Here is a 27798-nt window from a genome sequence, read left to right on the forward strand (position 1 = left end):
CAAGCTTACTGTACCTCCTCAGCTTAGTGGCTGCCTCAGAAAAAACTCCACTCCTTAGCTATCAGGCTTATGCTGATATGAGGATAGTGATTATGTTGCTTATATGTTACAAGGAAATGATGCATTTTGAATGACAGCTAATAAATGTAGTTATAAAACAAATATGTGTCTATAGCTCAGCAGCCACTTAAATAAAAGCCCAACGCTAATGTGCAGGGACGACTGTGGCTTTTGAGTGGTCAGCTACGTGTACTCTGCACATTCTCAAAGGCACCTTCCCCTTTAAAATAGCTCCATGCGATCCCGAGCGTCCAAAGGACCTTCAAAGCCTCACTTTCTGATCGCTCCTGCTTTTCTTAAGAGCTTGACGTTTCACCGCCGGATACCAAAGTCCATTTAAAAGATTAAAAAGGATCACAATAGGGGAAGGCAAGGACCTTGAAGGGAGGACAGTAGACGGAGGCGTCCTGTATTGCTGCTTTAATTATAGTAACCTTTCCCAAATTGGGCATCCCTACATAAAAAAGAAGCCTATTCAAACGTTCTGCAAAACCAAGCGTCCTCTTCCCTTCTCCTTTTTCTGTGCAACTTTACCTCCCAAGCAGAGGAAATGCAAGCGGCTACTACCTCAATCCGGATGCCTAAGCACCACTTTTGACGCACCAACCCGCCGCCCGCCCGGGTCTGGAGAATCACACGAACCTTTTGACTTGACCTCCGAAGCGCGGAGGAGGAGAGAAGAAAAACAGCCTAGCAACTGCGCAAGCGCACTTGACTCCATCCCGGAGATTGGTAGCAAGAAGAGACTTGAGGGAAGGCGGAGAGAGAGAAAGAGGCAGAGCGCGAGGGCAGCGCATGCGCACGGAGACCTGAAGAAGAAAGAGAACAGTCCTCGCCCCCCCCCCCACTTTCTCGGGGAAAGACAAAAAAAAGTCTGCGCGAAAGTCCCGCAGCGCTTCGCGGGGCTCGTATTAAACTGGCGGGGGCGCCCATGAGGTGAGCGGTGTGTGTCTGTGTGTGTGTGTTGTTGCTTCCTGGTGTGGGGGCGTGCCTGTGCCGGGTTTCGGCCTCAGAAGAGGGTCGGGCGCCCAATTATTATTTTTTGTCCCTCAGATGTGTGGGGGGGGGGCGCGCCTGTGGGCCTCCATTCCTCTCAGGTATGCTGTGACAACGAGAGACACGGTTTGGGGTTCCGGTGTGGACGAGTCATCTCTTCAAGCAATGCTCTGGCTGCTCGCCACCCCACAGATTTCCCCCTCTCCCCGTTTGGAGCGAGGGGGGCTAAAGCGGCGGGTAGGAAAGACCCGCCTGCTCTATCGTTTTATAAAGGGAAGGATCGGCACCCCGGGGTGTCCTGCCCTCCCTGGCTGGGCGAGCGAGTGGGTTCCTCTCTGCTCCTGCAACCCTCTTCCTTGCTTGGCATCTTCACGTTTTGTTGCCTCTCCAAAGAGTTTCAGGCTCCACTTTCCGTCTGGCGCCTGGAGAGATTGGAAATCTCAACATCAGACACCCGCCCCCCTTCCCCGGTCTTGGCTGGAATAATCCCGTGCGATTATAATAAATCTCCAGAAGTTTTGTCCGCCCCGGTGTGCTTTTTATGGTTTGTGGAGCCACCGTAGTAAACAATCCGGCGCAGGAGGTTGAATCTGGCTCAAGGTTGAAACGCCAATATAATGCAAGAGAATTCGCATGTGACGGCTTGTGTGTGTTTTTCTTTCCCCGCTCCTATATGTGAAGGGAGATCATGTGAGAAGTCAAGCTGATATGACGACACCATAGCGAGCGAGGGTGGGTTTGTTGCACCAAAATCTCTGCTTTTCCGTGTGCAGGGACCTTCTCAGAGCACAAGCAAGTGAAGCCCCAGGGTGTCTCCCTAGCTTGTCTCTGCACTTGTCTCTGCACAGGAGTTAGGAACGTTTTCTTCCCAGTTAAAAAATGACTTGACTTCTTGCAACTAAGTCTACACAAGCTGCAGCATTTTTACCCTATGTTTTAGTTGACATGAGATCAGCAACAAGTCAGAAATATTTAGAATGTTAATGATCTTTATGTGCTGTATACTTGACAGTTTTGTCATAGGTTGCTTTAGGATTAGCTTTCTTATCAAGAATTTCAAAGTGCTTACCAAGTACTTCGTTTGCAAGTCATGGTTTGTCACATGATTTTTGAGTGATCAAATTGACAGTGTTTGTCCACAGCTTGTTTTTCATTACTCTTCACGTCTCAATGAACCATCTTAAAAGACTTTTTTGGGTTAGATACTGACTAATTATGTTATTAGGTTTTAAATTATAATTTCCATTTCCTGAAATTATATTGGTTTTTAAGTTCTATATAAAAAGTGTTAAGATTTTAAAGTAAGCTGGCTTGCCCCAAAATGATACTGTGATATAATTCCATGTCCAAAGGAAATCCTTTCAGTAAAATGGGAAGGAAATTCTATATTTGATCAAGGCAGAGAGAGGGGAGAATCTTGTGACATCAGCAGTGACTCTTCACTGACCAGCTTTGGAGTCACATCCTAGTCACAGTGTCTACCAGGCTAAGGCTATTTTTGTCCCCAAGAATGATTAAAGTAAGTTGTAAATTCTTTGTAACTTAAAGCAATTTGACCATAGCATTTAACATTTATGCTGTTTTATATTTGTCAGTGTTGATGCTAAATAAATATTTGAAAAGTTTTTCCAATAACCAAAAGTAGTTGAACTGAAATATGTGATGGAGTGTACTTAGCGTGCCTTAAATGTTATATTCAAGCCACTTCATAGGTTTACTTGGAAATTATTTTTATTGGAATATCTATAAATATTGTAAATGAGGGTGACTGATTAGCCTACTAGCTTTATATTATTTAGATTTTAAGGGAGGAAATTAGTTTTAACTTAAGAGCTTTGAGCATAAATATATGCTTCCTACAAAGTACCTGAAATAACTTGATTAACTTTGATTTTATTATATTTCATTATATCCATTCCAGTTGCCCAATTTGACTTGTACTCTTCTTATTCGTTATTCTGATTGCATCTAGGCTAGACTACTGTAATGTGCTGCATGGGGTCTGCTTTTGAAGAATGTTCAGCTGATCAGTTTGTAGCTGCCCCATTACTTCTGAAAGGTCATGCAGTCTGAGCATATAACACTGATTCTGCACCACCTTCACTGGCTGCAAATGGGCTTCCAGGTCCAATTTAAAATACTTGTTGTTACCTGTAAGGTACTAGATGGCTTGGAACCAAGTTATCTTAAGGATGGTCTGCACATGTATAAGCCCACTCAGCCCTTGAGGTTGACCTGCTACTAAGGTCCCTTCACAAGAGGGAGGGGGCACAAAAGTTAGGGGCTCAGTCGTGGTTCTGTTGTGGAACTTCCTCCCATGGGAAGTACATTTGGCTGCCTCCTAGGCTGGTTTTAAACAAGATCTGTAGTCCTGGTGTTAACATCTGTTTTTATGGCAGTCTGTTTTTAATGTACTTTTAACCATTGGTGTTATTTTACAACTGGCTTTGTAATGAATTGTTCTTATTTTATTTTATTTGAATTATTACCCATTTTATGATGACTTTAGGCTGTAAAGTGCTTTGAAAGGCAGCGTAAAATATCTAAATAAAAAAATGTTACTAATTTATTTTTCGAAGCTATGCATTTCTAAAATGGAATTTTTAAAGAAAGTCCCACATCACGGGAGTTGTACAATTCACAGTCAAAGGATTGTGTAAGTCTGAAATGCTTTGGATCAGGGATGCCAACCCCAGGGGCCTGAGCTCTTTTGGCCCTCCCCCAATGTTTGGGGGTTGAGGAAGCCAAGTGTGTCTTCCCTGGCCAGCTCATTCTCTTCCTGTTGTGGAAGCCTGCTGAGTGCTCCTCCCGAAACATCATGTGACATCGTCGTAGCACACATGACACCCCCCCAGTCCTTGGCACAAGCTGGCACCTTTGCTTGGGATTGTGACTTTATGCAAGTTTTGTAATGGGGCTAGTCAGATACACCATGGTTAAGGAAGAGTGCTCAGTTCACCTATAATGCCAAGCCATAGTTAAAACAAGTTTATAAGCAAAAAAAACCTATGGCTTCAGATAATAGTTTGCTGGCAGTAAAAGCAAACCAAAACATAGTTAAGCTGTTGGACTCGCACAACTCTAAGCCACAGTTTAATAAATCATCGTTTTAATCAGGCCTTGATTTCTTTTTTTTCAGCAGCCTAATTTGATAGAAGCATACAACCACCTTTTTACTGTTGCTATTTTAAAGAATTGGTAGTCAGAAATTTATTAAAATCTACTACAAATTGTTCAAGATCTACCAGTAGACCTGCCCTTGCTTAATTCAATGTATTCTACATAGGCGCAAGAGGAGAAAACTTTTACCAGATTCAGCCTTAGAATGGACAGTTACTTCAAAGCAGCAGTCTCAGACTTGGACAAGCTACTTGATGAATTTGAGCAGAATACTGGTTAGTTTTTACTTCATGCTTCTATTTTGTGTGAGAGAACAGCATGCTTAAAGTGGATTGTAATGAAGGACACCACCGGTGTATATGGTGCTTTACAGGGCCTCATTCACCATATTACTGTGTTCTTGCTCCCAAGGAGGTTGCAATCTAAAACAGACAATGGGGAGGTGTGGGGAGACGAAGGACAGGAAGAATGTGGGGGGGGGGGGAAGCCTTTTATTAATATTTGTTTTTGATGCCATAGGAATGAGTGAGCTTGTGTGTGTGTGTGTGTGTGTGTGAGAGAGAGAGAGAGAGAGAGAGAGAGAGAGGTGTAATGAATTTCTAACAATTTTTATTTTAATTTCAGATGAACTTGAAAACAACAAAATTGTAAATCCACATGATTCCAAATCTCACTTTCTTTCTTCAGAATTAGACTACCAGCAGCCAAAATTCCTGGGCCCAAATGTGCAAGAAAATATTAGTAGTTGTACCACATCAACTGAGCTCTCATTGTCTAGTCAGACTACAAATGTAGCAAACTTTGAACTGAACACTGAACAGAATGAGAAAAATGTCACTGGGTTAGATCTTCTGTCTATGGTGGATGGTGGTTCTTCGGATAAAAATCAATCTTCTTGCCTTGGGCGATGTAGCATACCCGTCTGTGATCTTATCAGTGACACAGGTAATTTGAGCCATGTAAAAAGTAATTCGGAGTGTATTCAAAAGTTGCAGCCAGGTGACTTTCAGACCAATACAAGCTCTCTTACTGGTTTTGATTTATCATTGATAACAGCCACTGCTTGTAACTTGTCTGTTGATTATAGTGCGGATTCTGGCACACATCAACTGACTGATGAAGATACAACATTGTATAATAAGGAAGATGGCACAACCGAAAAACAGAGCCAAGTGATGCTAAAGACAGACAGCCTTTCTGAAGCAAATGTAGTGGAATCTGGTGGGGCTCAAGAAAAGACGGGAACTTTGGATAACAATGAAGTAATTGATCAGGTAGAACAAACTACAGGCCTTGAGAGAGTATCAGCTTTAATAGCCCAACTAACGCCAACTGTAGAAAGTTCCAAAGATGAGCTGCCTTGTGAGTTGTTAGTAGATGAGAATAGTGCAGAAAGTGAAACGATACATGGAGAAAGTGGCAAGCAAACTATTTCAAAAGAAGATAAGATTGAATCTGAAACCTCTAACCTGCCAAAGACACATGGGTTGAATAACACCAGCTTAATATTGCCTAAAGAAGAGACTTTATGTGCCTCCCCACTTCAAATTGATAATATGTTAGTATTGGATAAAACACCCACCCCTGTGGAAAATATCTCTAGTGCAGAAGAGGAAACCAGTGCAACTGCAAACATGGTTTCAACATCGGAGGTCTCTGAAGATGTACAGACTTCATTGTCCTGTCTTCCACTTGCTGTTTCTATATGTGGGTCACTAGTTTCAGCTGATGACACAAGTGGAAAAACTGCTCAGAGTGAAGCAGCAGATGTCATTAGTGATGTAACTGTGCACACAGAAAAATATAACAATGGCCTTTCTAAAGAAGAATTGTTTCACAGAATAGAAGCTTCTGAACAAGATGGAAATCTAAACAAACCCATCCAGTGCTGCCTAGAGAAGCCTGCCTTTACAGATAGCGAGAATGTGGGTTTTGACAACATTACTAGTAAATGTGATCTTTTCCAATACCAAGACTCTGCTGCTACTTCTAGTTCTTCTTTGGTTACTGAAACATGCAGCAGTGTTTTGCCTGCTGACATTGGTGATAGAGCTTCAATTGATCTAGCCATAGAAGAAGACATTATTGGAAGTGATATGCTCATTAGTGATGCTGAACTTGATGCCTTCTTAACTGAGCATTGTTCTGAAGTGAGCCATTCAAAGCCTCTGGAAGAAGACACTGATGATGGACTATCAGAATCTGATGTGATTTATGATAACTTAATAGATGCTAAAAAACTGAATGTCAGAAGTGATAGTTTACAAGTAGAAACGGAATTTAAGAAGAGGGAAGCTTCTGTCAATAACAATTGTATAGTTTCCAATTCTGAACCTAGATTGGGGATTCTGCTGGGAAAAGGAACACAGCCGGTTCAACAAGAGACTTCAGATCACATAAGTGAAACTGCAAGTGAAATTTCAGACCTCGCAAGTAGCCAACAGATGGTGCACAGTGGAGGTGCAAGGCCAAAACAGTTGCAAAACTTTTCACCAAAATCCAAACTCTCTTCTGAGCTTAGTAGTCCAAATAAACTTGAGAGTCAGCCCCAAGTGATAAATTCCACAATCTCAAATACCTCTCTCTCAGATACTAAAACCTGTTCTGAGTCAAACTTCAGATTTAATAATGCTGACACACAAAGCTGCTTGGAAAACAAAGGTAGTGTCTCACCTGTGATCTCGGAACCTGCTCAAGTAGTAGAACAAGCTGTAGTCCCAGGAGACAAGCAGCCATCCTGGGTTCCTGATTCAGAAGCACCAAACTGCATGAATTGTCAAGCCAAGTTCACATTTACAAAAAGAAGACACCATTGCCGTGCTTGTGGGAAAGTAAGTAATCTAAACCCATTTTTAAATATCTATCCTAGTCCATATGTCTGCTCATCATAGAAGTTAGAAATAAGTATTTATCCTTCTAGGTTAGCATTTGCTTTTATTAACACCATTCCCATCCTTCCCCTCCCCCAAAACTGGCTTAGTTGGGATGGAAACAGGCACTATTAAGTGCTATCAGCCTAAAGTTTTACTAATTGAAAATGCAGTCAAACAGGCTTCAGATCCTGGTAACTGAACAAATAATATATAGAAGGAAAGAAAGACACAATCTGTATTCTAGATAATCATTAAGGTTTGCACACAATCTTTAGTTTGCAAGTAAAAGTGGAAAATGTTGATCAAAAGCAGCATATAAATGTCCCAGTACAGTGCAGTCTTGAAAATCCAGCCTGTGTTGGGGAGAGAGAAAACTACGTTATCTTAGCACAGCTTGCCCTGCCATATATTAAAAGCTAAATGCGGGGGGAGACCATAGACTGGTAAAAACATAAGAAGATCCCTGCTGGATCTGGCCAAATGCCCCATCTGGTCCAACACACTGTTATAATAGTGGCCAACCAGTGGTCTGGTATCCAATATTCTGTAGGATTTCAAGACTTTTGTCTCTTATGTAATCTTTGACCACCACCTCCAGTACTCCCTTCAATATCCTTCCTATAAAGTTTGCATCCATAGATGAGTGTCTCAATGGTTGTTTTCATTCAACCAGGTTTCTGTTACACCCACTATATCTGTCCTCTCAAACCAAGCACTCCAGCTGACCCATCTTGGCCTTAAGGCCTTGAGCATTCCTAGAAAAACACAGCTTCTTTCCCAACATTATCTGTGGCACTTGCATTTTAGTCTGTGTTGCTTTGTGCTCTCTGAATTGCTGTTATGTGCCCCTACACTCTTGATGCCTAGTTCTATACTCCTCTATTTAAATGATCATAAACCTTTTCACCTTCATCCTGGGGGAAGGTTTGTTCCAAACCTGACCCTCCTCGGCTCCTGTCAGTTTCACCCCACAATCAGTTTGAAAATTGTTCTTGATTTTAACAGCTTGGTTGCTTCCTGGTTAAGTGGAGCCCATCCAAGTTTGATTTGTCCCAAAGGTTCCCTACTCTTTAATAAATCTAAATCCCTTCTCCTGACAATACTGTCTCATTCATGCATTGAGATTACACAACTGTGCCTGTCTAGCTGCCCCTGTGTGTAGCACAGGTATTATTTCAGATAAAACTACTTTGGAGGTCCTGGCTTTCAGTATTCTACCTAGCAACATCGATTTTGCTTCCAGGACCTTCCAACTACATTTCCCCATGTCATTGGTGCTAGCATACAGCACTACTGCTAACCCCTCCCTAGCACTATATAGCCGGCTGACTAGATGACAAATTGCATCTACACACCCTTTGCTTCAGGCAGGCAATTCTCCCTATTGTCTGCATTGCATTACCCAGATCCAAAATCCTTCTCACCCCAGCCCTTCAGGATGAGTGTCCTCAGCACAAGAATATACCTTTTTTTAAAGTAATCCCCATTCATTCTTGCCCTTGCTTTTGAAAGTTGGGTGAAAATAGAGCTGAGCTCTCAAAATGAAGTGTGACCAAGCCCACTGACAGAGTTAAGAAATTCTATCTTCTGACTACAAATGTATGAAATACGTTGTAGTATTTGATAATGATTAGGCACTATGAACTTGCTCAAGGCAATTCATTATCTTTGAAAATATATTTGGAAGTTGATCTAGGCAGGTTTTGGCTCAAGATAAGCTCTGTACAATCTGATCTCTTTTCCTAGACCAGAACATAAAAGAGATTTTTTTTCCAAAATGTGTCTTCCATTCCTTCCCCTCCCCATGGGCTGAGACTGGCAAATTTGAAGCTATTCCACTTTATCCTTTACAGCAGCACCTCTGTAGTCAGATGCAAATAATAGATGGCTCACTATATGGGTTGAGTAGGGATTTGATTCTAGGTAACTTGTTCATAGTATAGCATTCATCTTGGTGCACTACAGCGATTCAGAATTGTTCAGAGATCAGAATAAGGCAATTCATGCTTGAGTTTTTGTTTGTTCCTCCTATTTTTTCACACACACACACACACCCCGAAATCAAATTTATTAGTAATTGTGTGAGTTGGGCATAAATAGATTCTACACAAATGTAAGGTTTGTTGTTGTGGTGGTTTTTAAAAAAAACCTCCACTAGTTGTCAGTGTTGTGCTATAGAGTTAATTTATTGTGCTCTATGTAGGGGACATGGGTTAAACCACAGAGCCTAGGGCTTGCTGATCAGAAGGTCGGTGGTTCGAATCCCCACGACAGGGTGAGCTCCTGTGAGCGGTCCCAGCTCCTGAAACCTAGCAGTTTGAAAGCACGTCAAAGTGCAATTAGATAAATAGGCGGGAAGGTAAACGGCGTTTTCGTGCGCTGCTCTGGTTTCACCAGAAGCAGCTTAGTCATACTGGCCACATGACCCAGAAGCTATACGTTGGTTCCCGTGGCCAGTAAAGCAAGATGAGCGGCGCAACCCCAGAGTCGTCCGCAACTGGACCTAATGGTCAGGGGTCCCTTTATGTTGCAAAAACTGCACTTTGGAAAGACAGGTACTAAAACTGCAAAATAAGATTGTTCATATAGTATTAATTCCCCCACCTGTTTGTGTCTTGTCTAATTAGTAATATATTAACTATTTTTTAGATTCATCTTATTAATATAGCTGCTGTTCTAATCTAGGTTTTTTGTACAGCCTGTTGTAATCGGAAATGCAAACTTCAGTATCTGGATAAAGAAGCAAGAGTCTGCATAAGCTGCTATGAGTCCATTAACAAAGGTAAAAATGATTTAATAAAATTAGGAGGAAGAGAAAAGGTAACTGGAATAACTCCTGAGTATTGAAATAGCCTTCCCAATATGAACAATATTTCTATTATAAATTGTGCTCAGAAACATTTGTAATATATCTGAACACTGCATAGGATAAAGTTAACAGGAGTTGCATTCATATGTTATATTTAGAAACTTGTAAAAGAAATAATTTTTAAGAGTGATTAATATATTGGTCATACTGCCTCTTAGAACATAAGAATAATTATGCTTGATGAGGCAATTATCTATCTGGTTTGGCATTCTGACAATGGCCAACCAGGTGTCCTATGGAATTTCCCAAGAAGGAAATTCTGTTGCTTTCTCCTGGCTGCTGATAGTTGGAGAGAGAATGAGTCCGTATACATTTTCTTTGCTTCCCTATTCCCCACCCCCCCAACCTCATAGATTGCTATGAAAACTATCCTACACCTACCTGATACTGATGCCCTTGACTTTGCCTTCTATAGCAGTTTTGCACTGTATTGCCTAGTCTGCATAGGTCTCATTCTTGTGCTCTGTAGGCCTTATTGGAATGATCTATGCAATTTAACATGTTGGGCTGTACACATAGAGACCTCCCTATGCAAATATTTGAGTATAATACACCAACATCAAGAAGGGTAGTATGATACAGATAAATTCCTATGCATAGTGAGGAAATAACCTGTATAGAACTACTGACTGTGTTTTTCAAATCCAGTAAATGTTGCAGTCCTAGTTAAAATGAAAGTGGGTGTGATCCAAACTCACCTTGGGGTACCTCTCCGGACCCCTCAAGCCTGTGTGTGAGAAAAAGGGAGAAAGGATAAATATCCTACATTTGTGACATTTAAACTTTTTAAATTTTGTTTTGTTAGCACAGGCACTAGAAAGGATGATGAGCCCAACGGGTCTTGTGCCCAATTCTGGTACCTCTGAATATTCAACTGTTTCACCTCTGCAGGAAGCACAGACAACCGGTACACCTAATTTTCCTTCTGTTTCATTACCCATATCTGTATTTAAACAGCCAAATGGTGATGGTAACCTGAAGGACTAAATTTACTATCGGGGCCTCTCTAGACAATTATAGGATAGCACAACAAACTTGCAGCTGATGTTCACTTGTGTGGGATATGCATACTCTGTTTGGGTTTGGGTTTTGTTTTCTCAACACTCAAACCATGATATGTTTGGGGATGAGGGACAGGGAGCAGGAAATGAAATTCCTTTCTAGCAGTGTTGCTGCAATTTGAAGTGATTTCAGCAAAGTGGTGACCAATAAAGAGTGACCCATGCTATGTTTTAACCTGAACTTGCAGAGGAGAGAATTTTTATTTTGAGGCAAAAATGTCAATAAGCCCCTTGTTGGATTATCTCACATCTTTAACACAATGTCTCCACACTTTGCCTTGAGACATAACCTGGAAAAGGTGAAGAGAGCTCCTCAAGGCTAGTCTTGAGACAAGTCTTCCATGCAAGCCTCTTTATTTGCACACCTGTGTACATCTTTTTCTAGATAGTTTTGTGCATCAATAGTTAAATTTACTAACTGCAGAAACCTCATGTCTTGGTATATTTGTGTTGAGATATACAACCGTTCATCTGATCTTTTCTTCTTCTTCATAATCGTAATCATAATCACCAGAATAAAATGAAAACCTAGAAGGCACAAAGATCTCACTCAACCCACCTCACTAAAAAAATAAGCAAGGAAGATGCCACATATATACCTAATACCCTCCAAATTAAGTGTCAAATGCCTGGGTAAAAATAAACCTTCCTTCTTGACAGCTAAAGTAGATAAAGATGGTGCCAGGCATGCCTGTCTGAGGAGATGATTCCACAAGCGGGAAACCATTACTTAAACAGCCAGTACTTGTGTTCCTCCACTCCATGCCTCCCTTGGAGTAGACATACGGAGAAGGACTTCAGATGACAATTGCAGAGTCTGGCTTGCTTCGTGTGGGGAGAGAAAGTCCTTGAGATACTGGGTGAAAACCAGCATCTTGAATTGAGCCCGTAAACTAATTAGTAGCCAATGCAGTCATGGTAGCATTGGTTTTATATGTTCAGACTGCCTCATGGGAGGCACTTGGTGCTACTGAGGCCACTTGAGCCTTGCCTCAAGTGACAGTAATTGATCCAGAAATACCCACAAACTACACACTTTCTTCAGAGTGTAACCCTACCCAGAACAGGCCAGTTCCCATCCAACTGTTCTAGGAAACTGCCCACTAACAGTGCCTCAGTCTTACCTGGATAAAGCTTCAGTTTATTGACTTTCATTAAGTCTCCATTCCATTATTGAGGGAAGACGCTGATTGCTATGTATTGTAGTAATGATTCTAAGTAGACTGCTATTGTGAGCAGGGCAGGGCTTTTTTGGAAGTGTTTGGTGGTTTTGTTTTATTAAAAATAAGTAAGGGATCCTCATTTATTTCTCCTTCTCCTTGTAGGGTTGTGCCCTAAAGAACAGAAAAGAGTTTGGTTTGCAGACGGTATTTTGCCTAATGGGGAAGTTGCTGACACAACAAAATTGTCATCTGGAGTCAGAAGATCCCCACAGGAACCATATCCCGTAAGCCACAATTGTATCATAAATTGCTACTTCTTAAAAATAAGAAGTGGTCATTTTCCATCTTGGTTTCTGCATGTTAGAATACCCTTCCCTCTGCCATATATGAAGCATCATCCGCCAATTGCTTCAAATGTCTGTAAGAAAAATGCACCCTGTTATTACTGAATTCCTGTTTTATTATACTGTTTTACTGATTTTCATGATGATTCTCTGTTTTATAACATTTTTATTGTGTTTAAAAATAGGTGATATATTGTTTTATTGCTAGATGGCTGTGTAACAATGCTCTTTTCATTTTTTTCTGTTTGAAATGCTTGTACAGATTTCACCCTGTTGAATTAAGTGAATGTTCAATCTAATTGAATAACTTTTTTCATAGGTTGAAAGTTCAACAAATGACACTGTTTGTGCAACTGATATCAAACCAAAGGATGAAATGCATATTGCTGGACAAACTGAGAACTTCAGTTCTCCTCCTTTTGTTCCAGAAGAAGATATTTTGTCCCCCGTAGGACAACCTGAGTTGTCATGTAATTCTGACTGTCTGATTCCTGCTATTGCTGAATTCCCCACTATTGTTGAACCAGTAAAGCATCCTGTTCCTGCCACAACAAATGAAGCTAGTGATGTAACTGTTGGTCCATTAGATTACAGGATGCTTTGTGGTGTTGAAAACTGTGTTAGCAAGGAGATCAGCCTTATTCCTGAGGATAATGGGTTGCCTCCTCTTCTGCTTGCAAGAGGAGAAAAAGGAGAAGGTGAGTTTCCTCTTCCCAAGTAGTTTTCCTGGGAAACGTGTGTTTTCTAAAAATGGGAATGTTTCTCAGTGTAATGTGCTACGTTGCATTGATTTTGCAATTTAGAAGTGTATAATGATATTGAGAATCATAAGATATTAATAAAATCAATTAAAAGGTAAATGTATAACATTGAAATTAAAATATAAAGAAATAATATTGTCCTTATTGGCACATAATGATCTGGCTTAGTGAGAATGCGGAAAAGGTGGGGCTTTCTGGAGAGGAGATTGTAGCTGCTTTTCTCCTCCTCTGTTCTGCTGTTGTGCTGAGCTAAATCATGGTTTAGCTTAGCATGTCATCAGAACTGGGGCTTGTTGCTTAGCTCTCCAGACAAATCATGAACTATAAATCATGGGACAAACTTTAGTCTACAGCTCATTTTACTGGAGAAAGCTAAGCCACAAGCCCAGACTAAGACAAACCATGGCTTCTCACAACGCAGCTGCAGGATGAATGGGGAGAAATAGAGAGTCTGCAATTTCTTCTCTGGGAGCTTGCATGGCTGCTTATTTACAATAAGCCATGGTCTGTCTTGGCATTATGTGCTGACTGTGCCATCAAATCCAGATATGCTCACATCTACTGCTGGGCCGTTTTTCTGATTAAAGTGTTGTATTTTGCAATGAGAAATTGCTTTCCTCCTGCTCACTGTAAGAAAATACCTTTTGTTGAACTAATAATGTTTTAAATTTTCTTTAGAATCCTTAATAGAAGAACATCCTTCTCATAAGCAAGTCACTTTACTACTTGAAGAACCTAATCCACTAACATTCATCCTGAATGCAAATCTTCTTGTGAATGTAAAGATACTCCCTTGTAAGTGGTACACAAGGAAAATGGCATGTAAATGTGTTTGTTTGCGGCTATGAAATATGAACCAACCTGTAGGCTTAAATCTTTAGTTTTACTTGAGGCTTTTTTCCCTTTACTCTTGCCTTCTACCTTTTAAAGTTATTTTGGAGATAGGTATCACAAACCTCATTCTTTTTTCCCCTTTTTTTGTTTTGTTTTGATTGGGGCATGACCCCTGGACATATTTTATTGTCCTTAAATGAATAACACTTGCCCAGGGGGCATGTCATGTATAATTTTGAAGTGTTCTAGGCATTTTTGGTAGGAATACATTGAATTGGTAGTGATACATTGAATTAAACAAATATTGGTTGAAGTTGGATTATACTACCTTTCAAATTCTTCATTAGGCTGAAGTAAGATTCTTAGGTGTACAGAAAGTCAGATGATGTCAGCTGTAAATATTTTTACTTACAATAATGAATTACAGTGTTCACTATAATGCCTTAATGCTTAATTATCACATCAATAAAAGGCATCACCTTTCTATTTTGAGTCTTTGTGGCTAATATAGCAACCATCTCTAAACTAGTGCTTTTAAATTTAAAAAAATCTTATAAAAGTAAAATAAATAGTTCAATACAGATGGTGCTATACAACTGCCATACTCAGAAAAGAGCCATTGAAATAAATGGAAATACTTCAGTGAGTTTATACTTCCCTAACATTGAATATAGCCTAGACTTCCTAATGTTAATGTCTTAGTTACTATGCAGAAATATATATATATATTTAATATCCTGCATTTAACAATAAAATATTCTACTGCTTAATTTTATTTTATTTTCTCAATAAGATTCTTCAGAAAGGTGCTGGTACTTCTCAACTAATGGACTGCATGGTTTGGGGCAGGCAGAAATTATTATACTGTTACCTTGTTTGCCAAATGAAGATGATGTTCCTGAAGAAATATTCAAATTATTTATTAATATATATAAGGATGCCATGAAAGGTATGAAACTTTGCTATAATTTGAAAGCAGAACATATCAGACTTCATGAAATACTTCCTTTTCAGTACAGTCATACCTTGGTTCTCAAATTTAATCCATTTCAGGAGTCCTTTCAACTCCCGAAAAGGTTCGAAAACCAAGGCATGGCTTTTGATTGGCTGCAGGAGCTTCCTGCAGCCAATCGGAAGCTGCGTCAGACGTTTGGCTTCCAAAAAACATTCACAAACCAGAACACTCACTTCCGGGTTTGCAATGTTTGGATGCCGATTTGTTCGACGACTAAGGCGTTTGACTACCAAGGTACCACTGTATTCATCTTAATGGCGTTATATTGTTCAAATAATAAGAACTGACCCAATATTCTTTGCTGGGCTGCTCAAAAAATTGACAGGCATTTCAGGGAAATTTTCCACCCTTAGTTGCTGATCTCATTTTGGGGAGTCTCTTTCCCCCCTCTCTATTTCCATTAATAATCCATTTCTGTTGCTGCCCCTGCCAGCTGTTCAGGATGGTCCCCTAATTCTCATGAGTGACTTGTTTGGATGTGTTATGTCATGGTGCTATAGGTGGTGGGGGCAGTAGTGTCAGGAATCCAAGCACAATCATGCTTATCTGGATTCAGCATATGGTCCTTATAATAACAAATTGATATTATTATTACCCACCCTTCACCATAATATTAATTCAATATTAAAAACAGTTTAAAACAAATTACTGTCAAAATAATACAGGATGAGTCCTGAAAATATGTATATCGGGTATCAAAGGCTAGGGTAAAGACATGTGACTCCAGCACACGACAGAAACTATATAATGAAAATGCCAGGCACATCTCTGGGAATGGAATTCCTCAACTGAGGAACAGCCATGGAGAGTGCCCCCTCCCAGGCCACCACCACCCCAGATTTCTGAGGCTGATGGAACTACAAAGAGTGCCCCTTCTGCTGATTATAACACCTGTATGAAAGGAGATGATCTTTCAGATATTGGGGGCCAGAGTCTTTATCTTATTTTGCCCTAGAAGCTATGATTATGTCCATGGTTTTATGAGTGTGCTTTTATGATGATTTTGACTATATGTATTCTTTTAACTAGGAAAATTCATAGGAAATTTGGAAAATATTACTTTCACTGAAGGCTTTCTTGGAAGCAAGGAGAATGGTGGATTCCTATTTGTTACACCAACTTTTCAGAATCTAGATGATCTCATACTCCCCAAAAATCCTTTTTTATGTGGTATTCTTATTCAGAAGCAAGAGGTGCCATGGGCAAAGGTGTTTCCAATTCGCTTAATGTTGAGATTAGGAGCAGAATATGGAGGTGAGTTTCATTCACATATTAATTCATATACTTAGATCAGTGCTTTAATCTGATCCATTGTGTATTGACATCAAGTCTTTGACCTCAATGTGGTTGCAAATGTCAGTTTCATTTATTCGTCTTCCTATGGATCTTTTTGGTAGCACATTTCAATATTATATGATTAAAGATGTAAAGCCTATTCGGGGGGTGGGGATTAAGAGGAAAATGCAAGGACTATTTTCCAGTGGAAAAACTGGAAATTTGAGGAACCACTGAAGAAAACTGATGAAATATTTTCTGTTTTGGAATGAATGAAGTGCTTTCCACTCACTTAAAATGTGTGGTATGAAAGTTTCTATGTCGTACAAATCTATAGCATTGGTTAGCTATGACTGCTGTGTAAACCACAGACATATACAACACAATCTAAAATGCATTTCTGCACCTAGAATGTGCTGCCATCTTCATAACAAGAATGTGTTACTTGCCACCTCCCAGTGACTTTCGAATCTAGTCCAGAGATGTTACATGTAAATGCCCTGCATCTGCTATCCTGGTCATTGTATTATGTTCTTTGCTTTCTCTTTGGATATTTCTTCAGCTACTTCAGTACAGGATCTTATTTAGAGGCTTCTGGACCTCCTGTACAGTTCACTAAGAGAAGAATATAAATGATTTATGTGATGTCAATTTCCATTTTAATGGGTTGAGTTTAAAAAGACATGCCAGAAAGATTGAAGGCAATCTCTTTCTGAAATTAAAGAAATTCATTGCCAAGACATTGCCTTATAGTGCAAATCTATATGCCCCTATTTATTATTTCTTTTACTAATTCTCTCTCCTCACCATTTTGCACTTCAATTACATTTGGAAGTACATGTGAATGGCTGGGGACAGTTATAGCTGTAAACATCATGTATGAATCATTTATTTTTTAAATAGCATACTTTCCCTGCTCATAAATGCAACATGGGACTTCCACTGATCACCACCACCGCATTGAGGGACTAGTCACATCCACACCCGTCTTCATCTGTTTTGCAAACAATCCCAGGTAGAACACCTCCATGTTGCATTACAAACTAGTTTTGAAAGTATCCTCATTTTCAAAATGGTTTGCTGTATAACATTAGAGGCTGCTGTTTGAGAATAAAAGACAAAACACCCATGAGTATATTGGACTACCTTTGCAGTGTTTTGGATCCCAGCAATTATATATATATACATAAATTATAAATACTGGTTCCAATAACCATAATGTGTCAACTTCTAAAGTGATTGGGTTATTTAGAAATTATTCTGTTCTGCATGTTTCTTACTTTCCCCCTTTTCTCTTGCTAGTGTACCCAACTCCTTTGACAAGTATTAGACATAGGAAGTCATTGTTTGGAGAAATAGGACACACAGTCATGAATTTACTTGTTGTGAGTATATGCTTTTGCTTGTATTTCATTCTTGCCCTGTTGCCGGTACTAAAATTGCATCGTCAGAAATGAAATCAAGATCTCTGTATTCTTTAATGCTGCCTAAGTATCTGTTGAGAGTTAACTATAGGAAACTAACAGTAAGATAAATTTCAGAATCTAGAATTGGATGATACCTTTATTAGAACAACCAAAATGTCACAAAATAATGTGAAAATTAAAATTCTCCCTAAGTTCATCAGGCTAAATGTTAAGTGAAGCAGTGGGGCATGAGTGGAAGAACTATTGTTATTAAAACTATAAAGTCTTCATTGGCTTAAGATGGAGTATTGGAAGAGGTAGCAGGCTTTTAACAGATTAAGCTCTCCTAGGCTACTAAGCTTTGCAGGTTTCAGGTTACATCTAGGAATGCTTGGATGAAGAAACATACAATGGTAGATTTTTCATTTTTGAAAATAAAATCCAGCAGTTAACTCGGTCTGCTATTAGCCTTAAACAAAACAATCAAGTTCCTTGTTTTAGTGAACAGCAGAAAAGTTAATAAGGACCATTTGTATACTATCTAACCACATTTTGGGTGGTTTGCTAGGTAAACAAACAACAGCAGTGTGAAGCTGAATTGAATAGATTTATTTGGTGGCCAAAGGAAATGTGTTCTGGGTCCATGTTCCCATGACAAATGTGTATCAGGAACTATTGCAGAGGCAATTATTAAGCACATTTCCTGTCCATCACTTACCCCTTGCGTTTTGTTCCTCCTGTCACTGCTTTCAGTGGAACTGGGGTCTACTGGCTTGAGCTGTAAACAGAATGTGTCATTTTGCCCTATGAAAGTTACATACATATTAATTAAATGTTGGAAGTATAACATAGAAAGGTATCTGGTGGCTTTATTCACACTTGGTGGGCATGTGAGTATTAATTATTCTGTAACTTTACTAAAAGAGTAATTTTATGCATCTGCGTAGTTATGCTATTTTAAAAAATTCTCATGCTTATTATTTAATCATTTCTATACTGTAGAATAGAATATTGTATACTTGTATACAAAAATACAGAATGGGTTAGCTGACTATAATTAGAAGATAGTATGTTCTCTAACTTTGTTTTCTCAAACTGGTTCAGTTTACCTTGTGGATGACTGGTTATTGTAATAAGTGAGTCAAATAAGATAATAGTTCACATTTAATAAATTTTTTGGTATACATATTTTATAGATAGCTTGGTACTAGATTTTGGGTAATTCCTTTTTATTCTACAGTCGGTAGTCATGAGACATGCATACCATTGAAAATTAAATGTATAAATTAATCAACTTTCTATTGCATTGCAGGATCTTCGGAATTATCAATATACATTGCATACAATAGATAATTTATTTATTCATATGGAAATGGGTAGAAGCTACATTAAAATACCTCTGAGGAGATATAATGAGGTAAGAACAATTTGTCGTAAGGGCTGGTACAGATATAATCAAAAATTGGCAAAATTTTATATACAGACTACATTAGTACCAGTGTGGCATCATGACTAATGTTGGATTTAGACTACAGAGGCCCAGGTTCAAATCTCCACAGCCATGAAGGTTGCTGAGTGATCTTGGGATAGTAATTAAATCCTAACTATCATGAATTGCTATCTTTAGGGAAAGGGCAGGATAAAATAGAGTAAAGCATGCAAATGTTTCATCCTGCGAAGTTATTAACATCTTAATATGTAAGAATTAGTTGTTTGAATAAGAAACGTTTGTAGGCCCTATAATAGGATTTTCTCCATTTACATGTGTTGTACTCTGCGTCCTAAGCAATATTTTTCCAGGTTTTGTGGGGCTAAACTTATGTGCTTTATAGCCAAACTCACAGCAATTTTAGGAAAAGGGGCTTGTTGGTAGGACATTATACAAAGTATTAAAGTGTCAGCTTTGGCCTTCTGAAGCAGCTGTAGTGTGCTAAGGAGGAAGTGCTGAATTTGAGAGAGATGTAGAATGGTCAGGGTTATGTGAAGGTCGGTAACGTTTTATCAGAATCTCACTTGCAGCCTGATCCTATCCATGTGTACTCATAAGTAAGTTCTATGGTGTTCAACTGGACTTATTTCTAGATAGGTGTCTATACTTAGGGACATAGCTTAAACCCTGGAGTTAAAAGAAGCAGCAAGGATTCATGTCCCCCCCCCCCTCTCTTAATGACATTTCTGTAATTACAGGTGATGAAAGTCATAAATACTTCTAATGAGCATGTCATTAGCATTGGAGCCAGTTTTAGTCCTGAAGCAGATTCTCATTTAGTCTGTATACAGAATGATGATGGAGCCTATCAGACACAAGCAAACAGTGCTACTGGACAGCCTAGGAAAAGTAAGTGTCTTCCGCAGTATTGTGTCCATTGGAGCATGTGGTCAGTTTTTTAGTCTGGTATGTGAGTGTCACGGACTGGCTGGACACTGTTTTTCTAGAACTTCATAAGTTGTGTGCATTTCTAGAATAACACAGAAGGTAAATACCTACTCAAATTATGTTTAAAATACTTCTAAGTTTGTATGAGCAATTGACGTATATGATGTTTGTTTAGTTACAGGTGCAAGCTTTGTTGTGTTCAATGGAGCCCTAAAAACATCTTCTGGATTCCTTGCTAAATCTAGTATTGTTGAAGGTACGTAGTGTTTGTTTGTTTGTTTGTTTTGATTGTTGTTGTTTTTGCAGTCATGTCAGACGTGAAGGAGGAGTCCCTGAGACAGAGATGTATCAGCATTGTACTCATGTTCCCAAGAGTGTTGTATGGCTAAGTTGTTTTTTGCAAAAGTTCTGTAGCTCCATTGTATTTGTCACTAAAGTTGCCCTTGTGACATAAAAAACCAGAGTCCAATGCTGCATATCATGTCCTCTGCACCTTCCCCCCCCCCCAATTCCCCTCTTCTGCTGAAGTTGTGAAGGAATTGTTTGTGCCAGGTGTCATGCTGGAGTAGTGATGCAGTGATGGCATAATAGTGAATTAGAATCCTAAAAGGTACTCCCAAAGGTCTAGCCTCCTTTGGATGCAGAAAAGCCACTACTATAGCAGTCCAGCCTCCTTGAATTGATGTAGGATACAGCTGAAGTGTGCTCCTTCCCTGTGCCCCTCACAACTCTGCTCCTTTTTCAGCTTTTCCACAGGTTTTTCTTTGCCAGCAGAATGGCTCTGCTGAAACATGTTCTGCAAGTGTATCATTATCATGGTGATGTGTTTGGTGTCCTACCATCAAAACTGGGCTTCAGCTGAATCTTATACCCTGATGGATCTCAGGCACAAGATTTTGCCCATTGCTGTAATAAAATAATTTGGCTTTGTGTTTATTAAAGTAATTGTTTTTCTTATAGATGGAATAATGGTTCAAATAACTCCAGAGATTATGGATGGCTTGCGTCAAGCTTTAAGGGGGAAAAAGGACTTTAGAATTACGTGTGGCAAAGTCGACTCTGGAGATCTGAGGGAATATGTAGAAATTTGTTGGGTAGAAAATGAAGAAAAAACAAATGTGAGGTATGATGTTTTTACAAAAGTCAAAATGTGTGTTAATATTTTTCTGCAAAATGTCATCAGTTTTTAAAAAATAAAAGGTCTGACATTGACAACTATTTGCATAATCCTATATACAGAATTTTTTTCTAACATCTTTCGGCCATGCTCTATTTAAAAAATGAATTTATCTGAAGGTCTGTAGATTAGTCAGCCTCTCAGAGCTGCCCTATGAACACTTTAAATATTTTATGAATTTAGATATTATGGACATTTATTCTTTTTGTGGAAGCAAACATAAATAAGGAGGTGGAAGAGAAATATAGAAAATGTTAAGTTGCACAGTGAGACTGAATGTTTAGCAAAAGTGCTGTGTAGGAAATTTGGGTGATGACACAGTACTATTGCAACCGCCCTAGAACACGCACACATAACTGGTCACATGCTGCAGATCAGAGGAACCGTCCAGGAGTCCAGTTTGAACAAGGTGAATTCAGTATTTGATGTTTTTCACTTGCAACATTCTGTGGATTCAGAATTGGTGGTAAACAGTGACTTGAATTAAGTTTATTATTAAATGCATTTCTATGTTGCCGCAGAACTGAAGTTCTCTAGGTAGCCTACGTAAAAAATTGTAAAAATTCTGAAAGAATAAAAAAAGACAATTGCCTTTGCTCTTGTGTATTTTGGGTCCTTCTTGCAAGTTTCCCATAGGTATCTGGTTGGCCACTGTGAGAACAGGGTGCTGGACTAGGTGGACCTTTGGCCTGAACCAGCAGCCTCTTCTGAATTCAACATTCCACTCAGCTAGTGCTTAAGCAGCTGCTTGGATTTCAGACTTAACATTTTTGGTCCATCCAATCTCAAATTCAGGATGGTTGACAGTAATAGATACGATTCTATATAATGTGACATGCTACATTAATTTCTATTTGGTCTGGCTTCCAGTAACATATTATGTAGGGAAAGAGTCTGACTAGTGCAATTAATGCAGTATTAACCTTGCTTCATAGAGTTACAAGCCCAATAGATGGGAAATCAATGGAAGGAGTTCCAAGCGAAAAAATTGTCCAAGAAGAATATTTTGAAATGGACAATAAACTTGTAAAGTGTACAGAAGTAAGTTAATGCTGCTGTTCTCAAAATAACAAATATTTGCTACAATATTAAATGAAGCTTTTGAAACATTGAAAAGGTATCTGTGTGTGAAAGAGATACAAGATTGCTGAATTCTTCACGCTACATATCCTTACCCCCAATTCCCACCAGTGTTTCAAATGTTGATTATTTCTTTACTTTCGAAAGCTGTAAGTATATTTATGAAACATTGTCTCTTTCGTACTTAGTCCAGTTAAGTTACGGTTTATTTTCTGTATAAAATACCCTTATTAATCTTTATTAAAATAGTAATCCATTAGTTTACTTAATACATGAGATTTGTTATGTTTTTTCAGTTACTCAGGAAAGCACCAGATTATTACTTGGCCATGAGACATGGAAGTTGCAACTTTTTTCAGCCACTAGTATTTTGACTGATGAAAGGCAGCACCCCTGCCTTTTCACATTGTTCTGGAAGAACATATGCAAGGGATTCCCCCAGGCTTGTCTCACCAGGCACGAAGAGATCATTTTGTAGTGATCTCTACCTCATATGGAAGTGGATACCCAGGCAGGTTCTTCAGTATGATAGAGTGTGTGGTGTATGTAAAGAAAGACCAGCTGTTATTTGTATTGCTCTTCTTTATGGTTGTAAATCAGAAAATTTATTTTAAAAAAGAAAAAAGATTCTACCGTAATAAAACAAAAGCTGTTGGAAGGATATTTTATCCATTTACTCTTTCAGAGACATTTTTACTTGTCTGTTTTCAGGTTTGAGTACTTAAGAAGTGAGTAGATGTTGGGTCTGGGATATTTTTTAAAAAACACCACTCTAGAATCTTTGTAGGATAAGGATCATTTAGGTTCAGACATTGAATCCTTTATACTTATATTCCCTTTCAGCCCAATACTTTGGTTTATACTGGCTTTGCATCTACGCCATTGTTAGGCAAACTCTTGCTAATAGCAGCATAAATGTCTGAGTTAGGGAATGGGACAGATAGTCTGGGAATTAGGGGTGGGAGGAAGTACGACTTAGAGCTAACAGTTGGTATTGGCCTTTTGGGAAAGGCTTTTGTTTCTGCTTCCATATTTCAGAATGTTAATCTGCATTTTGAATACATTTTTCTTCTCCAATAGTTGGATGATTTCACGCATTTTGTTTTATTTTGTTTTTTAAATTCCTGCATCTATCTTGTCCCTTTGCAAATTCTAGTGAACACCATTGATCCAACATAGCTATCATTGAATGTTATCGCTGCTGCAGTAGTCATTTTAATTTTAGTGAGAAAAAGTCTACTTAGGGAAGAAGTCACTATAGCTAACTGTTCTCTAATTACATTTCAGGTGTTCTATCTCTTAAAGGCCACTGAGGTATTCAGTCATGCTCATCAATTTGCTAAAGAAATTGCATTGGCTTCTTGTATGGCCCTTCGCCAACATCTCAAAACCCTGAAAAGTCATGGAATGAACAAGATAGGCCTGAGAGTCTCCATGGATACCGATAGGGTAACTTTTTAAAAGCTGCAGCTATATATCCATATATGTGATGCACATATAGACATTTGGGAACTCTGTATTGAATATGCCCTATATGAACTTGGGAAAAATGGAACAAATGTGGTATAATAATGTCTTCATGTCAATTAATATCTGTTCTTATATAAATAACTCGCCAGCATTCATTTGGATGAGATTTAAAACAGTCAAGTTCTTGCTGTACCAAAGCACTTGTTGCCTCATCTTAGAGATGAGGAACTTGCATCAGTGAGTGAAAAGACAGCCTGATATGGGCCAAATGCATGGTAATTTTAATGACTGGGAGCTTGCATCTTCCCAGCCAGATGGGCAGGGTATAAATAAGAAATTATTATCATAAATAATATCATAAATAGTTGCAGCAGGTGTCACCGACCCTTTGGATCTGTGAACACATTTAGAATTTATGCTGTGGGCACCACCCCTTCTGCTTGCTTATATCCCCCTACCCAGTGCTTTTTTTCAGGACGTACTCAAGGGTACGCAGTACTGGCATCTCTCACTCTCTCTTGATTAAAAAGTGTGACACTTACTGTAACAACTTCATGGTGAATACTGGCACCTATTTTTCTAGAAAAAAGCACTGCCCCATCCCTTCTGTCCTTATCCTCCCACTCCCTCCACCAGAGAGACAGAAAAAGAGAGCACACCCACTTTTTGATATTTCAGAAGTAAAAGTTAGATAAGGTAGAATTAAAATAGATCCTCTTGAATTTCCATGATTTCACATAAGAGTCCCACCAAAAACCACCATCAAATTAAAATTAGACTGCACAATGAAAAAGAAACAGATCTGGTGCTTATCAGCACCACAAAAATATTGATCAAAAGCAGAAACCCTAATTGACCTTCATTTTTACAAAGTATGACAAACTTTGAGTCTGAGGGGATCACTGGTAGATAATAAAGCTAATACTGTTACAGATACAGTCGTACCTTGGAAGTCGAACAAAATCTGTTCTGGAAGGCTGCTCGACTTCCAGAATGTTCAGAAACCAAAGTGCGGCTTCTGATTGGCTGCAGGAAGCTCCTGCAGCCAACTGGAAGCCCCGTCGGACGTTCGGCTTCCAAAAATAGTTCGCAAACCAGAACACACCTTGCGGAACTTAGTGGAATGGTTCTGGAAAGGTTGATTCCTTTGTTGTTATTTCTTTTTTAAATATTAAATTATGATTGTAAACTGCCTGAAGATTTTTGAATAGGATATATATCTAATTAATGTGTTGCTGTCTATATTGTTTGTTATGGTAAATCAAACACATTTTTATTTTATTTTAGGTGGAATACCAGGCAGGATCTGGAGGCAAGCTTCTTCCCCAGCATTACCTAAATGATCTGGATAGTGCTTTGATCCCAGTGATTCATGGTGGGACATCAAATGCTACAAATCTACCAATGGAAATGGAATTAATATTTTTCATCACTGAATCTCTCTTAATATAACAGGCGTGTATGTTATACTGCAGTGGACTGAATTGCTAGCAGTGACCAATACCAAAGCAGTTAGATTACACTATGGATGAAATATTCAGGTTTTATTTTTTTAAAAGCCAATGATTTAGTAACACATCTTTAATAACATTTTACCTTTTTAAAATGTGAGCATGTTCCTCCTTAATGTCAACATGAAATATCATTTTAAAAACCTGACCATTATCTAACGTTCTGAAAGTTTACACTTAATACAGCCCAGTAAAAGGCAAGAAAGGATTAAAACTAGCTTGTGTGTGCAAAATACTGAAGGATATCCATCTATCATTTGCAGATGTTTTAGGTGGTTTTTTAAATTAGATACAAGTCTGATAGGCTATTCTTAAATAGTTTTGGGGTTGTTTGTTTGTTTGTTTGCTTGTTTTAAAAAAGATAAGTGTAAGCTAAAGTGGGATATGTTTGAACAGATCAATATTACCTAGAAACACAGCATGTTTCTTACCATTGTAATAATTTTATAACTCTGATTTTTTTTAAATGGTATGTTTTTGAAGTGTATAATGATGCACTTTTGCAAAATTTGTCAGCTCTCATGGAATTACTTTTTTGAATGGCTAACTTTGTTATATGTTTATAATGAATTTATTGAACATAAAGATGAATACCCTTTATATTAAATACCTAATCTTTTTTCTTCTATGCTCAGATGTACAGTTTCTTGGTTTTTCCAAGAATGAGTAAGAAGCCAGATGACCCTTAAAGTAGTCATCCTGTAGCGGTAAATCAGGCATAAAGCCTGTCAGTGCGCCATTCTCTGATTTTTGAGACCTCTTGGTATCCCTGTTTATTTTCAGGGAGAACAATGTATTAAGTGTGAATTTTCATGAACGGTTTCCTGTATACAGTACTTATTTTTATACTGGGGTATTTGCATTAAATAAGCATTTATATATGAGGATAATTGATATTAGTATCTGAGAACTCTAAATACATTTTGATAATGCCTGCATAATGTTCCTGTTTGTTATGCACAGAAGTAAATTGTGTGTGCCTATGTGTCTGTTTGATTAAAGTATTAGACTGAATTTATTGCATTCTAATTGTATCTAGATGCCTTCTTGACATTCACTGGGGTATATTTATGTTGTATCAAAATACAGCTTATAAACTAAAATGTTTGCCAGTTTATGTTATGGTGGCACAGGATTTTTGGAGACGTTGAGAAATTGCTGGCCATTAGACTATTATCATTGAACCAATGCACTCCTTTCTATTCAGAATTAAAATTCTGTGAACAAGCTAAAGTTTACAGTAGCATTCATTATAATACCATATCTAGGTTCTTGTTTCAGTGAACAGAGGAAGACAGCTGCAGCAAAGAATGCTAAGTGTTTCAAATATTGACCCATCATATGTAACCATGGCTTGTACAACATTATATTGTGTAAAAGCAATTGTAACCCATTTTGTCATAATAGCTTTATGTTCTCTTGGAAATTGATCCTTTCAGTTTATAGATAACAAATAGCATTTTATAAACACTTGTTTTAGAACAATATTATTAGGCCTTATAAAATGTATAAATATTATTAAAATCTTCATGAATGAAGCTGACAAGTATTTAACAAATGACACAACAATATTTTAAAAGCCGTGATATATTGCTTAAAGGTCTCTTTCTTTCAGTTGCTTATTTAAGTTGAACTTTATCGATTCCCAAATCTATTTAAAGTTCCTCAGAGTAACCATGAAGATTTCTGCCTCTGTTTTAAAAGTGAACATGTTAAGCTTATTGACTTTGGTACATTCTGGCCATAAAAAAAAGTGTGTGTGGTCTTATTTATAGTATTACAGACCATGTACTTAAGATACAACTTGCTAAATAACCTGCTATAAGAAACCTGATTTTCAGTGTTCTTAAATGCACAGTAGAGAAATAAAGACTGGGATTTCAACTTATGTGTGCCCTAACTACTTCTATGTTTGTGTTTCTCAGACAATATTCTCATGCTACATAGCAAGTTGCTTTAGAGGCAAATTGTGGGAGTTGAAAAAAGACAAGTAAAAATACCACCGAGAATGCCAGGTGCTTGGATATGCACAAAGTAGTTCTTCAGATATTGGCAAAATATGTGTGTTTCACATATTGAACAAATTGTCAATTGAGAAGGAAACTGGAGGTATTTCTGGTCCTGTTAGTCTTTAAGGGTTATCTGTACAATATTTCTAGAATAAAACACAGAAGTATTTTAAGATGTTTGTTGTGACACTTCACTACAATTAAGTTGAACTACTTGTCTTTTTATTATAATATCTAGCCACAATATCCTGAAGGGAAAACAATAAAAAATAGAATTTGAGCAAAATATGCTAATTCACATTAAAATGGTGTAATAAACAAGTATATTTTGTGTTTAATACCTTAATAAGGTAAAATACAAATGCTATTGCACAAATTTAACTTTAATGATCTCTTA

General features: G+C 38.3%; 1 protein-coding gene across 4 annotated transcripts; it reads left to right on the forward strand.

The window, feature by feature from the left end:
• The first annotated feature begins 829 nt into the window (after positions 1 to 829).
• ZFYVE16 (zinc finger FYVE-type containing 16) lies at positions 830 to 26415 on the forward strand. Of its 4 annotated transcripts, XM_053407773.1 has the most exons (19): positions 830 to 1003; positions 1742 to 1788; positions 4343 to 4451; positions 4801 to 7007; positions 9735 to 9831; positions 10724 to 10825; positions 12305 to 12426; positions 12806 to 13184; positions 13926 to 14042; positions 14875 to 15030; positions 16126 to 16350; positions 17674 to 17756; positions 19090 to 19194; positions 19965 to 20115; positions 20330 to 20410; positions 21115 to 21277; positions 22267 to 22372; positions 23699 to 23860; positions 25169 to 26415. In XM_053407773.1, the coding sequence occupies exons 3-19, from the start codon at positions 4382 to 4384 to the stop codon at positions 25331 to 25333; spliced, it is 4491 nt and encodes a 1496-aa protein (XP_053263748.1). In that variant the 5' UTR covers positions 830 to 1003; positions 1742 to 1788; positions 4343 to 4381; the 3' UTR covers positions 25334 to 26415. The 4 variants fall into 4 exon arrangements, with proteins under 4 accessions (XP_053263748.1, XP_053263747.1, XP_053263749.1 ...); XM_053407772.1 differs by lacking the exon at positions 1742 to 1788 and having other exon boundaries at positions 830 to 996; XM_053407774.1 differs by lacking the exon at positions 1742 to 1788 and having other exon boundaries at positions 830 to 996; positions 4864 to 7007.
• The last annotated feature ends 1383 nt before the right edge of the window (positions 26416 to 27798 follow it).

The sequence above is a fragment of the Podarcis raffonei genome, chromosome 11 (assembly GCF_027172205.1).
Source record: "Podarcis raffonei isolate rPodRaf1 chromosome 11, rPodRaf1.pri, whole genome shotgun sequence".
NCBI classification, from domain to species: Eukaryota; Metazoa; Chordata; class Lepidosauria; order Squamata; family Lacertidae; genus Podarcis; species Podarcis raffonei.